Source organism: Phoca vitulina, unplaced genomic scaffold, assembly GCF_004348235.1.
Source record: "Phoca vitulina isolate PV1807 unplaced genomic scaffold, GSC_HSeal_1.0 scaffold10, whole genome shotgun sequence".
Lineage (NCBI taxonomy): Eukaryota > Metazoa > Chordata > Mammalia > Carnivora > Phocidae > Phoca > Phoca vitulina.
The window spans coordinates 45,216,954-45,235,187 of record NW_022589713.1 but is presented as its reverse complement, the minus strand read 5'-3'; the positions used below and the strand labels follow the sequence as shown (position 1 = coordinate 45,235,187).

Genomic DNA, 18,234 nt, shown 5'->3' with positions numbered 1-18,234 from the left:
AATGGAGATATGAACCTCTTACCTGTTACCCATCCAGATGCCACACATTCTGAATTCAGAGGAATTTTTCTTTTCAAAGCAATTGTCTGAGAAGGAAAGAATCATAAATTCAGATTTAAAAAACAAACCTGAAAGGAAAGACAATAGGAAATATGCCAGATTTGCTTGAAACGAATGGTTTGGAATCCTCTGAAATGATCAAAGTGGATGGCCAGAGAGGAACCAGAGCCTAACCCCTCAGGAAGGAGTAAGAGAAAAGGAGGGAAAGGAAGAAGGAGGAGGAGGAGCAAGCAGCGACACCACCATGCCCCTGAGGCCCCTTAGTGCGTAGAACTGCACCAGAGGCCATGCCCTGGGGGAAGTTGGACACAGACTCAGCCCAAGACAGTCATGGAGAGGGCTTAGCCACATGAGATCCCGGACACGTGAAATTGCTGTAGGGTTGACTTCAGTGTGGAGAGGATGCAACAGGAAAAGAAGTGATATCATTGGAGAAAATACCCAAGGAGGAGGGCTGGGAAGTTGCTGGACAAATGCAGGCATTCTGAAGACTTCTGCAAAACATGACAAAGAATCAGGCAGATCCATAGGGGAAGAGATAGGAGCTGACACCACTTGTGTGGATGTGGCTGCAGGCTTTGCCTTCTCCATGGAAACCCAAAGAACGAGGCAGTGCTCTAAGAATGCATCTGTCTGCATGAGAACTCTGGATGGATGAAGTCATCCTTGCTCCTAAGAGACTCTGTAATGCAGATCTATAGATACTATGAGTGATGACAATAAAAGTTAACCATGCACAGACCAAGATGTGAAAGGTGCAATATTTACCATCAGGGTTATCGATATTCCTACAGTCATTATGGAGACATCTCTGGTTCAGACTTCCCATGAAGAGCTGCTGACCTACCAGGGCGAAGATGCTGAGGCAAAAGAGAGTCAGGATCATCACGTCAACAAGCTTCTTCACAGAGCGCAGCAAGGCCCCAACAATGACCTTCAGACCTGGGGAGGAGAAGGACTGGTGTGGGGAGAAGCCCCCACTCGCACACACAGCAGACAAGGGCAAGGGTCAGGAAGGGAACAGCCAAGGCCTCAAATATCGCCCGGCTGCAGGCTAGAATCAGAAACTGGCCTGGCCTAGGATTCTGATGCCATGAATTCTGGTTCTAACTCTGCCTGAGAAGTTGTATGGCATTGAGTAGTCCAGCAGTCTAGAGTTCAGCCTCTTCATCCTGCCCTGTGTCTGCACAGGGCTGCTCTGAAGAATTAGTGAGAAGACTTTGAGTAGAAACATCCCATACAGACAACTTGATTACAGTTGTACAGACACCTCACAGCTGAGGATTTCATGCAGCACCAAGGCCAAAATGAGGCCACCCTAGAGGAGACAGACCCACTACAAGGTATGCAAGGTGCCATGAGACAGTGCTAAATTGGGGGGCAGGGAGCTAGAAGGAGGAGCTTTGTCTGGACCCAGATAATGAGAATATTCTAGGGAAAAAAAACTCAGATTACTACTTATAATAGGTTTTTTAAAAAAATTCAAGAAATATTTACTAAGCTCCTACTGTGTCCATGGCACACTGCTAGGCTGCCAAGATACAAAATAAGAAAGACATAACCTTGTGGTACAATGGTAAATGTTTAAAATCAGCTTTCTGAGGGTGCCGGGGTGGTGCAGTCAGTTAAGCCTCTGACTCTTGATTTCTGCTCAGGTCATGATCTGAGGGTCATGAGATCAAGCCACGTGTCGGGCTCTGTACTCAGCACGGAGTCTGCTTGGGATTCTCTCTCTCTCTCCCTCTGCTCCTCCCCACCCCTGCTCTTTCTCTCTCTCTAAAATAAATAAGTCTTAAAAAAAAAATCAGCTTTCTGTGTGGGGGAGGAGTGTGTGTGCAGAGCAAGTCCTATCTATAGCATTTACAGACTTCTTTGCTGAATTATGTAGTGTAGATCCCTTTTCTCCCTCCAGAGAGCCCTCTCACCCTGCTGGTTTCAAGCGAAACTACATGACATCCCTGGATGCAGAGCTGGAAAAGGACATGCACAATCTGCTGCTGAGGAGCCAGAACAAGTCAGCTCCAGTACACCACTGAGTCCGGGCTCTGCTCTCAGCACAGCTGGAGAGATAAACAACCAGACATGACTTACAATGTGTGAGATGGCACAAAGTGGCAACGTTTCAACTAATTGGTGTAAACCATGACTGGTAGACTTGAGAACAGAAAGCAACACTTAATGGGAGGCCATGCAGCAAATGACCCTTCCACAGTGTGATGCCACATAAGGAGGAGGCTTCAGGACAAGCTGGGACATTCACTGTAACCCCAGCTGCAGCCAAACAAGCAGATGCTTCAACCTCATCTACACTGGACTCTCATCTATAACAGCATGCTTGAGTCTTCTCCAAAGCAAGAGCATCTGGATGAAAGATGGCTCTGATTCCTGAATAATTTTTACAAAGTCCCTTAAATGGTCCTACCTCACATCCTTACTTCCAAAAAGTATCCAAGGATCTCATGAGTTTCATGGGTCAAAATGGAGACTATGTTCACCTGCTTAGAGATGAAGAAGGAAACACTACAGCTGCTAAGTGACTGCCTGATGTATATATTACCCGTTGGAAACACAAGGCAAAAAGGCCCTAAATTTACCTGGAAAACCAAGGTCCACCTTGCAAAAGAGGAAGGAAAGGAGGAGAGGGACAAATTCTACATGAAGTGTCCTTGGCTGCCAGTTTATCACTATGTAGTTTTTTTTCTGAGGTTTCAAAAAATAACCCACTGCCTCTGTTTGAAAGGATCCAAATTGCCTAGAGTTTTGGTAGTGGAGCTAAGCATTGATAGAAGAGATTAGAAGGGAAGGGAAGAAGAAGGGGGGAGTGAAGGACTCCAGAGAGGGAATATCTTTTAGTAAAGATTTTTTAATGTAAAGGAAAAAGGAAGGAGAGGAGAAGGGTATGCCATAATAACCTCATTTTTTATAAACTCTGGTTCATATTCACAACCCATCCTTAGCTTCATCCTGATTCATAGAACACCTTCCTTACATAGCTTCCAGGATCCACCTTTCCCTCTTACTTTCTGGTGGCTCCTGCTCATCCCCTTTGCTGGTTTCTCCCCTTCTCCCTTCACCTTTAAGGTAGTGCCCTGGGACTCAGTCCTTGGCCCTCTTCTATTTTTCATCTAGGCTCACTCTCTTGGTGATTTCATCAGATTTCATGGCTCCAAGTATCATCTATAGGCTCATGATTTCCAAAATGATATCTCCAGCCCAAGCTGCTGCCTGGACCTCCAGACTTATATACCTCATTACCTACTTGATACTTCCATTTGATGTCTCACAGCTATCTCAAACAGAGCACATCCAAAGCTAACTCCTCATCTGACCCCTAGACCTGCTCCTCTCACAGCCTTCCCTGTGTCAGTCTACGATGACTCCACCCTTCCAGTCACTCAGGCCAAAAACCTTGACTCATCCTTGACTCTTTTCTTTTGCTCACATCACACATACAATCAGCCTATCAGGAAATCCTATTGTTTCTACCTTCAAATTCATAGAGTCGGACAACTGTCTACCAATTCTTCTACCACCATCTGATCTGAGAGCACAACCATCTCTTTTCTTGGATTATGACAGTGGCCTCTTGTGTCATTTTGGGTTCTCTGAGAAGCAGATCCACTGGAACCAGAAGTGCAAGAGATCTGTTGGGTGACATGCCTGTGAAGAAGAAGGGGAAGTGAGTGTAGCTGGCTGGGAGAGCATCAGACTATGACACAGGGCTGACACCTGGGAAAGGAGAGTGGTAAGGAAGGAGGACCGGACAAGAAGAGCCTCAGACTGTAGTGCCACTGTGAGAGAGTCTCAACCAGGTTCCTGAGGAGCCCCTGAGCTAAAGTCCTTTAGGACTTTATCCTTTAGGAATGGGCCTGCACTAGTCCCCCTGACATGCAGGGAAAGTGTGATCTTGGCATGAACATGAATGCAGTTGTGAATCCAAAGATGTGGCAGCTGGGATCATCAGTCAGCTATGCTCCCTGCAGCAGGAGATCTGAGTGGCACATTTCCATGATGATCACCATGCCTCCTATCTGATCTTTCTGCTTCCACCTTTGCTCCCCCACATTCTATTCTCCATGCAACAGCCAGAGTAGTCCATTTAAAACCTGTCAGATTAGATGAATGGATAAAGAAGATGTGGTGTATGTATAAAAATGTGTGTGTGTATATATTTATACACACACACACAGTGGAATATTACTCAGCCATAAAAAAGAATGAGATATTGCCATTTGCGACAACATGGATAGACCTAGAGGGTATTATGCTTAAGTGAAATAAGTCAGACAGAGAAAGACAAATATTGCATAATTTCACTTACATGTGGAATCTCCAAAACAAAACAAATGAACAAACAAAACAAAATGGAAACTCATAATACAGAGAACAAACCGGTGGTTGCCAGGGGGATGGGAGGAGGGGCATGAACAAAAGAGTGAAGGGGAGTGGGAGGCACAGGCTTCCAGTTTTGGAATTAATAAGTCATGGGGATGAAAGGTACAGCATAGGGAACATAGTCAATGGTATTGTAATAGCATCATATGGTGACAGATGGGAGCTACAGTTGTGGTGAGCACAGCGTAATTTATAGAATTGTGGAATCACTATGTTGTACACCTGAAACTAATGTAACATTGTGTGTCACCTTTACTTCCATAAAAACAAATCAAAACAAAACCCCTGCCAGATCATGTGACTCCTCTGCTCAAAGCCCTCACGTAGCCCCCATTTTCTCAGAGCAAAGCCCTAGTCCTCCTAGTGGTTATGTGCCTCCCCTTCACTTATGCAGTCCCACTTCTACCACACAGCCCTTCACTCTGTCTACTCAGCCCCACCTATATCCTTTCTATTCCTCAGCCTGCACTACTGGCTGTCACCTGTGCGCAGAACACTCTCTCCCATATATCTGCTTATGAAACTCCCTCACTGCCTTCAAATCCTCTCCCATCTCCCATCCCCCAATGACACCTATTCTGAGTACTCTATTGAAAACTGCATCCTGCATCCCTGAACCCCTGTGACTTCCAATAGCCCTCATGTTGTTTACTTTTCCTCTTTATTTTTCCATGGCACATATCACCTTCTAAACAGGATAGATAATTACCTCTTAATTATTGTTATTGCTTAGTGTCTGTCTCCCCACCCCGACCCAGAATGTGAACTCCATGAGGGCAGAGACCTCTGTCTGTTCACTCACTGTTATGATATACCCCAAGCAGCTAGCACGGTGTCTAGACATATGCTCAAATACACATTTATTGAATGATCAAATAAATGAGTAGAGCAGAATTTGTTTGGTTTTGGTTTACATGACATCTTGAGAAATTTTATATATAGAAGAACATTCCTCCTGCTAAGAGGCAATGTTGAAAATCAGAGTGACTTACCTGAAACCACTGAAATTGCTTTCAAAGCTCTGAACACTCGGAAGGTACGCAGGGAGGACAGACCGAAGATGCTTTCCCTGGCTTCTGGTATGTATGTTGCAAACCTATAAGACAAAGCACAGGAAAAGTCTGGGCCTACTCAGTCCTACAGCCACACTGTATATCTCCACAAAGGCCACAAATAAACATGGGCCCTGTGTCTATCATGGTGAAATCTGGGGCCTCCCCTTCTCAGCCTCACCTTCATCTCGGGGTCTGGTAATATTCTCTGTTGCTGTGGACTACGGATTGCACAGGAGGCTGTGCTCATTTTTATATATATATTTTTTAAAGATTTTATTTATTTGACAGAGAGAGACACAGCAAGAGAGGGAACACGAGCAGGGGTAATGGGAGAGGGAGAAGCAGGCTTCCCGCTGAGCAGGGAGCCCGACACGGGGCTCGATCCCAGGACCCTGGGACCATGACCTGAGCCGAAGGCAGATGCTTAACGACTGAGAAACCCAGGCGCCCCCTCATTTTTATATTTGGACATAGATGAGGATTCCTTGAAATAGTATGCAGTTGTGGCTACATCCATTGATAATAGAAATCAATTGAAACACTTGACTACCCAGTTCCAGGCCCAGTGCACTTCCCTAAGGTCTCACTATGTGGCCAAGCCCGGAAGAAACCCAGGCAGTCTGACTCCAGAGCCCTCATCACTGCACTACACCACTTTTCAATAGCCAGGAGCACCCAATCATTGAATTTCAAGTGTAAAACTCTGCTATTAATAGCGTCTACTTCAAAGGGCTTTCGTGAATATTAAATAGGAAAACATATGCAAAGTGCTTAAAACAATGACTGGCACAAAGTAAGTAATGTGAGGTTTATTATTATTGTGCTGGCAGTGGACCATTACTCTTCTTGTTCTTTATTTTGCTGACTCTGTTTCATCATTCAGATGCCAAACTGATGTCCTTTCCTTCAAGAAGAACTTCAACTCTCACCTCATGTCATACACAATATACATAATAATTAACTCGAAATGGACCATGGACTTAACCTTAAGAGCCAAATCTATAAAATTCCTAGGAGAAAATGAAAAAAAAAAAACTCCTTGAGAGCTTGCAGTAGCCAAAGATTTTTAAGACTCTGTGGTTCCTCCTACACGTTCTGACAGCCCAATATATGCCCAATTCCTGTCCTAACACTCACCCTACCAGATTGTGATGGTTGTTAATTTTCTCTCTTCCCATCTGGACTGTGAGTTTCAAGAGGGTGAGAACCATGTCTGTTTGTTTTGTTTTGTTTTCATTATCACAACCCCTGTATCTTGCACAGAACTTGGCCCATAATAGGCCAGTGTTTGGGAAGTGAATGGCTGAAAGAATGAGAGCATGAATGTGGCCTAGAAATGAATTCATGCTGGAGGTCTCTGGCCAATCAGCTGCATGGTGCTTTTCAGGGCCAACCAACACTGTACTCAGAGCTCTAGGCATTATTAGGACACAGTTACTCACGGAGACCCACACAAAGCCCTGGTGGAAGCCAAGGAGCTTCTTTCCCACCCTGAGTTTCCTCAATAAACATCTTTGACATTCTTACGCTGTTACAATGACAATGGAGTCCAGCCAGTTCCATGGATCTCGAAGAAAAGAAAACTCATCCAGAATAAAACCTCTTGCCAATATTTTTATCAAAGCTTCAAAAATATAAATCCCAGTGAAGACATACCTATAAAGCAAATCATTCAGAACAAGAAGGAACATGATAAGTGATGTGAAAAGCAGGGAGCCCATCTGTCTTATCTGGCCTTTATGCAGTTTTATTCCATTTCAATGTGACATTTAACATTCTGATTTTCAGCAAACCAGAGTTCAGAGTGGTAGGTTCCTTAAGCAAGTTCTAGTAGTTAGAATTTCTGAGAAACAGGCCCACAGATAAAATTGTAAAGCTGCTCTTCAATGCCTAGCTCTACAACCATATTCTTGAGAGTTGTTTTAGCCAACATGGGACCTTAGGACTGGGGGCTGTCAGTGCTATTTTGTCACCACTATTCTAGAATTGTCACTTTGATGTACAGAAGTGGATGATGGCAAAGGAACAAAGAGAATAAATGACAAGGCTAAAAACTGGATCTTTCCTTATCCCATGTTCATGGATAGGAAGACATAATACTAGTAAGATGTTTGTACTACTCAAAGTCATCTACAGATTCAGTGCAATCCCTGTTAAAATCCCAGTGACATTCTTTGCAGAAATAAAAACATCTATCCTGAAATTCATATGGAATTTCAAGAGACCCTGAATAGCTAAAACAATCTTGAAAAAGAAAAAGTTGGAGGTCTCATACTTCCTTATATCAAAACTTATCATAAAGCTAAAGTAATCAAAACAGTGTGGAGCTGGTATAAAGAAAGACATATAGACCACTGGACTAGAACAGAAAGCCCAGAAATAAGTCCTAACATATATGGCTAAATGATTTTCAAAAAAGATGCCAAGACTATTCAGTGGAAAAAGGACAGTCTTTTCAACAAATGGTAGTGGGAAAGCTCAATATCCACATGCAAAAAAATAAAGTTGGACCCCTACCTTATACCATGTACAAAAATTAACTCAAAATGGATTAAATAGCTAAGTGCAAGAGCAGAAACTATACAACTTCTAGAAGAAAATATTTGCAAATCATGTAAATACCCAGAATATACAACTTAACAGCAACAACAAAAATTACACCGTATACAAAAATAAACTTAAAATGGATTAAAGACTTAAATGTAAGAACCAAAACCATAAAATTCCTAGATGAAAACTTAGGCAGTAAGCTCTTTGACATTGGTCTTAGCAGTATTTGTTTGGATCTGTCTCCCCAGACAAGGACAACAAAAGCAAAAATAAACAAATGGAACTACATCAAAGTGAAAAGCTTTTGCACAGCAAAGGAAACCATCAACAAAATGAAAAGGCAGCCTACTAAATGGAGAAGATATTTGCAAATGCTATATCCCATAGCCCCCTATGGGATAATACCAAAATATATAAAAAACTCATACAACTCAATATCAAGCAAACAATCTTATTAAAAATGAGCAGAAGACCCAAATAGATAGTTTTCCAGAGAAGATATACAGATGGCCAACAGGCACATGAAAAGACACTTAAGGTCACTAATAATGAAGAAAATGCAAATCAAGACCACAGTGAGATATCACCTCACATTTATCACAATGAATATTATCAAAAAGACAAGAAGCAAATGTTGGCAAGGATGCAAAGAAAAGGGAACCCTTGTGCACTGTTAATGGGAATGTAAATTGCTTCAGCCACAATGGAAAACAGTATAGAGGTTCCTTTAAAAATTAAAATAGAAGTACCATATGATCCGGCAATTCCACTTCTGGAAACATTTTCCAAAGAAAACGAAAGCACTAATTTGAAAAGACACACATACTGCTATGTTAATGCAGCATTATTTACAATAGCCAACATATGGAAGCAATCTAAGTGTCCATCAATAGATAAATGGATAAGAAGATGTGGTATATATGCACAATGGAATATTACTCCACCATAAAAAAGAATGAAATCTTGCCATTCATGACAACAAAGATAGACCAGAGGGTATTATGCTAAGTAAAATTAGTCAGACAGAGAAAGACAAATACTGTATGATTTCACTTATATGTGGAATCTAAAAGGCAAAACAAACAAAACAAAACAGATGCCTAGAAACAGAGAACAAACTGATGGTTGCCAGAGGGGAGGGGGATGGGAGATGGGGGATGGATGAAATAGGTGAAGGGGATTAAGAGGTGCAATCCTTCAGTTATAAAATAAATAAGACATGGGGATGTAATGTACAGCATAGGGAATACAGTCAATAATATTGTAAGAATTTTGGGGCGCCTGGCTGGCTCAGTTGGTTAAGCGACTGCCTTCGGCTCAGGTCATGATCCTGGAGACCCGGGACCGAGTCCCACATCTGGCTCCCTGCTCAGTGGGGGGTCTGCTTCTCCCTCTGACCCTCTTCCCTCTCGTGCTCTCTGTCTCTCATTCTCTCTCTCTCAAATAAATAAATAAAATCTTTAAAAAAAATAATATTGTAAGAATTTTGTATGGTAACTAGACTTACTCAGCCTTAAAAAGGAAGGAAATCCTGACACATACTACAACATAGATGAACCTTGAAGTCATTCTGCTAAGGGATGTCACAAAAAGACAAATACTGTATGATTCCACTTAAATGAGGCACCTAGAGCAGTCAAATACATAGCAACCCAACGTAGAATGATGGTTGCCAGGGATTGGAGGGGCATTAGTGTTCAATGGGCACAGAGTTTCAGTTTTGCAAAATGGAAAGAGTTCTGGAGATGGATGGTGGTAATTGGTTGCACAACTCTGTGAATATACTTAATATCACTTAAAAATGGTTAAGATGGTGAATTTTTTGTAACCTGTATTTTACCACAATTAAAAAGAAAAACCTATTTCCATTCTCTTCCTTGAGTCTTTCATCATGATCTATCCTCTAATTTATTTCCCTTCTGCCCCTTCCTCTTTCAAAAACAAACAAAATAAGCGAATAAACAACAACAACAAAACCCCACAATATTCCATCTCTCTTGTTATAATCCCAAGCTGTCAAAAATGCTGGTTCTGTACACACACACACACACACACACACACACACACACACACAGGTTCCCCTTTAGGGACAGAAACAATCAGTTCAAACAATCTAAACAATTTGTCATTTCACAGTAAAAGAAGTGGACCTTTTCTGGTAGAATATCCAGCCACTGTCAGCCCACAAGCCTAAAGAACTAAGGTCTTGGGAACTTGAAAAGTCCAAAGTAACCAAATCCAAGGGAGAAATGGTTATGAGTGGCTCTCTGCTTCAGTCTTTTTGTTAAAGCTGATCACCTTTTAGGTGACAAATGAACACAGCAGATTAATTAATTCATGTCAGCCCTGAAACTCAGGTATAATTTACAAAGTTAAGGGTATTTTGGAAAAAGGCTGTAATTGCAGATTTGTGGGATTTTGCAAGTCTCCATCTAGATCTCAGACAATTGAGGCAACAGCCTCTGGCTGCCATTTCTGCCTGACCACCCGGCCTCCTACCTCCTACCCCCCTCATTCTCTCTTTTCCAGCAGAAGCCTGGCCAATAGAGGGACAGGCAGTCCAACATGACATATGATATGGAGTAGAGCCATGCCCACCACCGGGAACAGGGCTTGGGAGCTCCATGATGGGGAAACCCCAACCCCCCAGGTAAATAAGGCCCTCTGGAGTGTGTTACTGTCAGTTCAAGCATGGTTAGGGTATCCAGTCAGGGCCACGGGTGGTGTCCAGGTAGGTTAACAGAACACCATGACCTGATCCTAGGGCTCTTTGGCATTCATTCTCTGAAAACTATCAGCTTAGAATCGATTTCCCATTTAAGTTTTCTAACCAAAGGACACTGACAAAACTAAAGAAACTCTCCCCCCATGGGCCTAACAACTCTGCTACATGCCTTCTTTTATAAAACCATTTTCAACAGCCTTCTCCCACCCCCACTTTCATGAATCCATTGCCAGTCCAAATGCCACCAGGGGACAGCAGCATCTTCCCTATAGCCTAGACAAGGGTCCTTCCATATCTCTGCCTTATAGGTCTTTTAGTAATGAAAATGGCCTTTGAGCAGATTAGCATCCAATTGGGCTACTGCTTTCCATTAATAGAAAAAAAAAATCATTGCATCTTACCAGAAGTGCTGGCCAGGCAGACCACTGCTATGGGAGCAATCCCCATTCCTGGATCTGCCTCCTCCATAGATCTCACTTGGTTGACTACAAAGGCTTCCAGAGACACTGCAGTAAACAATGAGCAGCAGCCCCTGTACTATCAGTTAGCTCCTTACGTGGAATAGCCAACTCTCTGGAGGGGAGACCATTTTCCCCAGTGATATTGCCAGGATGGTTTCCATTCCCGGGGGTGTCCATGCCCCTTGTTCCAAGGCACAGCCCTGAACTCACTGGCCTTAACTAGATCCCAAGTCCCACTTAGCAACAGAGAAGAAGCAATCACTAAAAAGTAATGCAAAGAAGGAAAGCTAAAAACAAAACAAAACAAAACAAAACAAAAAACACAGCAGGGAATTAAAATGAAGTACTACACATACCTGATTAACAAAAAAGAAGGCAGGAATGAAAGAACAGCAGAAGAGCAAAGGAACAAAAAACAGATGAGATCAACAGAAAATGGATAGAAAAACAGCAGACCTGAATTCAAGCATATTCATAATTATATTAAATGCAAATGAAATAAATATTCCATCAAAAGGCAGAGATTGAAAAATAGACCACATAATAAACAAGAACCAACTATGTGCTCTTTATAAAAGATACACTATTAATACAAAAGATACACTATTACTACAAAAACACTAACATACAAAAATACAATACACTATTAATACAAAAAAGTGTTGAGAGTAAAAGGATGGAAAAAGATATGCCACACAAACAATGAGCCTAAGAAAGCTGGAGTAGCTATGGTAATCTCAGACAAAACAAATACTAAAAGGAATGATACTAGAGATAAAGAAAGACATTTCATAATGATAAAAGAATGCATACATCAGGAAGATATAATAACCATAAATCTGTACGTGCCTAATAATAGTGCTGCAAAAATACACGAAGCAAAACTTGCCAAAAAAGAAAGGGGTAATAGACAAATTCACAATCATAGATGGAGACTTCAAGCCTCTCCTCAGTAATTCATAGAAGTACTAACAGAAATGATAAAAGGATAAAATCTAAATGACACTATCAACCATCTTAACCTAACTGACCATTTTCAGAATATCATACCAAACAACTGCAGAACCCATATTCTTTCAAGTGCATGTGAAACATTTCCCAGGGTAGAACCATAAAATAAGTTTCTCCTAATTTCAAAAGATTGAAATCTTACAGAGTATATTCTCTACAACTAAATTAAATTGGAAATCATTAACAATAAGACAACTAGAAAAATATAAAATATTTGGAAATAAAAAACAACACTTCTGAATAACACATGGGACAAAGAAGAAATCACAAGAAGAAGTAGGGAATATGTTTAACCAAAAGGGAATAAAAACACAATGTATCAATATCTGTGAGATGAAGCTTTAGCAGTGCATGGATGGAAATTTGTACAAGAAAAGAAGAAAGATCGCAAACCAATTAAGTTTCTACCTTAAGAAGCTAGAAATAGAAGAGCAAATTAAACTCAAAGTAAATTGAAGGATGATATTAATAAAGACTTTGAAACCTTCATATATTGCTGGCAGAAATATGAAACAGTGCAGCCGCTTTGGAAAAGTTTGGCAGTTTCTTACAAAGTTACTCATATACTTATCATATAACACACAGCAATTCCACTCCTAGGTATTTATCCAAGGGAAATGCAAACATATATCCACAAAAAGACTTTTATACAGAAATGTTCATAGCAAGTTTGTTCATAATAACCAAAACCTAGAAACAACCCACATGTCCATCAACAGGTGAATGGGTAAACAAATTGTGGTATACCCATACAAAGGAATACAACTCAACAACAAAGAGAGGAAAAGCTAGTGATATAGACAAGAGCATGGATGCATCTCAAAACATGCTAAGTGGAAGAAACCAGACATGAAAGTATGGTATCATACACACCATATGAGTCCATTATATGAAATTCTAGAAAAGGCAAGACTAGCCTAGGGTGACAGAAAGCAGATCAAGCCTTGCGTTGGGAGTTGGGGTGAGGGGATTTACATGCCAAGAGGCATGAGGAAACTTTTAGGGTGTCTGGAATGTTCTGTAATGTTGATTGTGGTGGTTTCTATCACATAGTTAAATATGTGATCAAAATAAGAGATCTCTTATTATTCTGTCAATTTATTATTCAATATATTCCTGAAAGACTAAAGCAGTAAATACGTTAAGTTAGAAAAACTAAGACAATATATAAGAGAATATTTATCAAAATACAGAACTTTCTAAGTTGAAAAATTAACTTGTATGTTTGAATAGCCAACTAAAAATTACAAAAAGTTAATATTTTAATTATACAAAGAACTCACTCAAACTTACCAGGATAAAAGCAAAAATGATACATGGGCAAAAATGGGAATACACAATTCACAAACTAAAACAAAAAAGTCCAACCCATCCAGAAATTAAGGAAATGTAAATATTTTCAACTCTATAAATTAATAACTTTTCCAAACATTTTGGAAAATATTTTGTCACCATATATTTTTCAAGCATTAAAATGTACCTTCTAATCCAGCAAACCCATTTCTAAGACTATCCTAAGAAAATAGTAATTTTTAAAAAGTAGCTATATGCAAAACTGTTGCTTGTTGTACTATTTATAGTAGGAAAATACTAGAATGGTTAAGTAAATTATTGTTTATTCACCTGATAAAATATTATATAACCATAAAAGTAGATTCCTATAAAGACTATGTAAACACAAAGAAAACCACTTAAAAGCTAAACATAAAATTTGTATGTGTGCTGTTTATTATTTTAAAATTTTAAAGACAATTATAAAAAATATGCCAGCATTTGTGTTGGGGAATTGGGATTATGGGTGAGTTTGTCTTTCTCTATATATCTGAACTCTGATGTAATTATAAGTCTTTTAGGTGTATTTGTTTAAAACCTTAGGACGGACGTGTGCAGGACACACACTTACTCAGCATTGTCGGTATCTATATTGCTGTTTTCCTTCCCGTAGGCAGTGGCCATGAACACGCAGTTGATGATGACGGTGCAGATGATGAACATGCTGAACACTGTGACCGCTGTCCGTTAAGGCAGGTACACTACAGGGTGTCACATACCATCAGCCATAGTAAAGGCTGTGGGCATACCTCCAGGTCTCCTTTTCTGCAGGTGCACCTGTCTGCTTACCGTGAGTGTTGGCGAAGAACAACTCATAGCTGTCCCCTCCTCTGAAGAACTGTCCTCAGCCGAATGGCAACCTCCTCACCTGGAGGGCTACAACCCCCTTCCTCATGTCTGACTGCCTGAGACTTAGAAAAAGCTGGCCCCTTGCTTCCAAGGGGGCAGCTGTGACATAATTAGTGCTCCAGAGCTCCCAGTGGGCTCAAGCTGATGTGGGATCAGTTGAGACCCCGTTCTTACTAGCCTCCTCTTTCTGCTCCATCCTGCTTCCCTCTTTCCTTCTCCAGAGAGCACTCCTCAACTAAATCACTTAAATAAGAATCCCCATCTCAGGCTCTGCTTCTAGGGAATACAACCTGAATGGTTATTCCTTCCCATGCCCCCAGTACTTCATTATGTCTACCAGTCTATATGTCTTTCTCACCTGTCCCAGTCTAAAACTGCCTGGTGTCACCACTCCCTGCTGCACACATCAGGAATGCTGCCTGTCTTTACTCTTTAAGACTGAGTTTGGAAACTCAAAGTCTTAAGAGTTTGGGGAGTCATTTAAATGGGTGAAATGGGTAGATGCTGGGTCACAGAGAGGGGTGGAGATGTGCTGAAGCAGAGCTTGTACAGCCCCTCTGAAAGAGACAGTGGTTCCTCACTACACCGATTTTTGCCAGGTAGGAATGCAGGCCTAGACTTTATAGAGGTTCCATCTTCAAAAGATGTTGGAAATCTGGACTTTTAACATTATAGGGTGTTTCCATAAAGTTTTAAACACTGTGTAGGTCCAACACAACACATTTAGCGGCTAAATAAAGAGCACAGGTTGACAGTTTGCAACTTTGTTTGGGTCTCAACTTAGATGATCCTTTCTCCAGGAAGTCATCCTGGATGCCTCCAAAGCACAACTACCACTCCCAAACTGCCCATCTCACTAACGAAATCGCCTGCCTTTTGGGCCTGTCTCCTTCTGGGGCCACAGGATCCTAGAGCAGGGCTAAGTCTTGTTCACACACAGCACCAGCACAGCCCCCGCCATGCAGCAGTAGGCATTCAGCCAGTATTTGATCCAAGAATGAGCTACTTCCACTCAACCAGCATGTGAACAATCTGGGGCTCTTGCACTTTTCACATGACCTGGACTTAGTAAAAGATGCAATGAAAAGATATGAATGGACCGAGATTTTGATGGCTAAACTTCGGATTGGATTGAAAGGCCCAAAAATGAACAAGGCACGCTTGGCACTGAAGCGGTAGATTGTTCTCTTTTTGTTCAACACCATAAATGTCTGCAAAAACAAACACAACAAGAATTACATGTAGTGACAAAACAATATTTCTCATGAGTTCATTTAGAGAAAATTCAGTGGAACCACAGATTGAGGTGTGGCTTGTTTTATTATGATCATGCCAGTTTCTAATTGGAGTGCTGTCATTCTGAAGTCTGAGATACTTTCTGACCAGCCTACACTGTGACTCTGGACACCAACAGATCTACCATGTGGCCTAGGTCTCACTCAGAGTCCCAAGATAAATACTGGGCTGTGGACTGTTTACCCAGTGTAATACTCTGGAGGCTCCAGAAATGGAGCATATAGACCCTGCAGATAAACAAGGGTGGAGACTAGTAACTGGGGCAAGCAAAACCCTTCATATTGTACTCCATGGTATGTATCTATGGAGATAAGAACTAGAAGGGAACTTGGAGAGATGGAAGTAGTACTGAACATTCACATTCAGCAGATTATTTTAAATTATTTTGATTGCAAATGAAAACTTCGTAACAAATCTTAGAATAGTCAGGGACCTAGAGAGTCCATATTGTTGCACCTGAGCAGTTCTACATGAGATCAATCAATTCTAACCTTGAGGATCATCAACAAAAAAGTCATCAAATTTCCCAGACTTGTTCTCCCGTTCCCACAGACATTCAGGCAAATCTGCCTGTGGTTCCCAGCTGGTGGGAGAGGCCCTACAGAAGGCATCTGGAAATGCATGTGGGTGTTTTTGATTGTCTGTCACAATTACTGGAGGCCCTACTGGCCTTTATTGAGTAGTTCTAGGGATGCCAAACCCGGGACAGATCTGCTAAATGGTATCCTGTCCCATCCAAAATGCCCACTGGGCTCTACTGAAGAATACCATACCTGCACCCATTTCTTCCTAGTAGGTCTTCCTGGGCTTTGGGAATGAAGCGGCCCCTGGACAACAACCCATCACTCACAGGCTTCTAACATCAACTCCCAGACCTCCTTTTTTCCATTTAGCTGTAATCTGGCTGTCCCCTTATATGTCCCTAAGGTTTTAGTTACAAAAGCCTTCACAGAATGAGGGTCATTCCTGTTTCCCCATGTCTCTCCTCCTTTAAGATTTGCAAAAGTACTACTTGACGTGTAATACAGTATGTTCTTATACAGAAAAGACAGGCCTTATCACCCAGGCCCAATATAGCAGGGTGGATGCTGCCTTGGCTGAGGTACCAGAACTTCAGTCACTGCCAACCATCAACCGTCCTTTGTTGAGTTGCTGGAACTTACTTGTCTGCTGGCCATCTGGCTGCAGGAAAAAATGGAGTAGGATATTTTCTGTTGCCTCTATAACAAAAGGAAATGGGCCACAGAGTTCTTTGAAAGCTATGAGCTCAGGAGCCCAAGACCCACTTCAGGGATTCTGGGCCCTTCCTTTGGATAGAAAGACAATTTTAGGGCAGAAAGCAAATCTCTCCTTGAGGTGGATCACCCAGATTAATAGGTGGCATGATATGGCTCTGCCTCTGTGGCCCTTGATATTTTATTAATGCTATCTCTGACTGCTTTAAATATTTCAACTAATGGTGTATTTAACTATACCCACCAGGGTTTTAATTATTAAAATGATAGGTACCAGCTCCTTCTGTCTGTTTGCTGAATCCACCCCTTTCTCTGTAGCTCTTCAAAATGGAAATTTCTAAAGATAGGAAGTAGCCTTAGACTACAGAAGGAGCCCGTGGGTTTGAGGCACAACTCCATTCCTTACTGGTTGTTTGGCCTGGCCCAATCCACTTCCCCATCTAGTCGTTGGATTCCTCATCTGCGAGGTGGAGTGGTAACTACCACATATATCTCACATGACTACTGAGAGTACCAGCCACATGGGGTCATGAGTGTGCAGAACTCTAAAAGAGTATCATGTCTTCTGATTTAAAGGGAGAGCCCAAGCTGAGAAGAGATGATTCTAGAACAGAACCTATCCTCCCAGGACTGTCTGCAGCATACCAAGCTGCTGCCTGCTCCAGCCTTGAGGCAGAAGACCTCCAGCAGTTAACTCACATTTAACAACTCTGCCTCCAAGAAGGCCCTGGAATTCTGGGGCATAAGAAGGAGAAATACTGGACTGTTTTTGTTCCCTCATCTCTCACCCCTTTCTTGTTTTTCCCACTCACACCCCACTTTCCTTTATATACATAGTTCCCATTTGACCTGGTAACCCTAGGTCTGTCCTAATACAAGGACATACCAGGCAACATTTCTCTGGAGAGATCAATTTCTTATGGTTGCCAGCAGAAAATGGTCTCAGTAGCTCATATTTCTGCCCAAATTTCCTTCCTTCTGAACTCAGTCTGGTGAGGTAAGTTTTCCATTCTCTGCTGGATCACATAGTGAGATGATGATGGTAAGGTCTTCTGAGCTTTTCCTGAAAGGGGAGTACTGTCCTCACTGCCCCAGGCTTTCAAAAAGCCATCAGAGGAGCCCAGAGCTCACATTTCCTCACTCAGGAGCCCCTTTAAGGAACTTTCACTAGAATTTCCCTACAAGAACTACATTCAAGTAGGTTAAACAGTGATAGCAAAGGAGAAGGACAGACATCCCTGCAAACTCCAAGATCAGTGTTTGGA

The 18,234-nt window shown here is 41.7% G+C and overlaps 1 protein-coding gene across 1 annotated transcript in view; it reads right to left on the bottom strand.

Annotated features, from left to right (window-relative positions):
• Window positions 1-18,234, bottom strand: part of SCN11A (sodium voltage-gated channel alpha subunit 11) — a 91,316-nt gene that overhangs the window by 63,527 nt on the left and 9,555 nt on the right. Inside the window, exons 4-9 of the mRNA XM_032408973.1 lie at window positions 15,531-15,649; window positions 14,161-14,262; window positions 7,038-7,166; window positions 5,448-5,551; window positions 829-1,002; window positions 23-86 (exon numbers count right to left, since the gene is read on the bottom strand). Of these exons, the coding sequence (XP_032264864.1) occupies window positions 23-86; window positions 829-1,002; window positions 5,448-5,551; window positions 7,038-7,166; window positions 14,161-14,262; window positions 15,531-15,649 (692 nt within the window). The remainder of the gene's footprint in view (window positions 1-22; window positions 87-828; window positions 1,003-5,447; window positions 5,552-7,037; window positions 7,167-14,160; window positions 14,263-15,530; window positions 15,650-18,234) is intronic.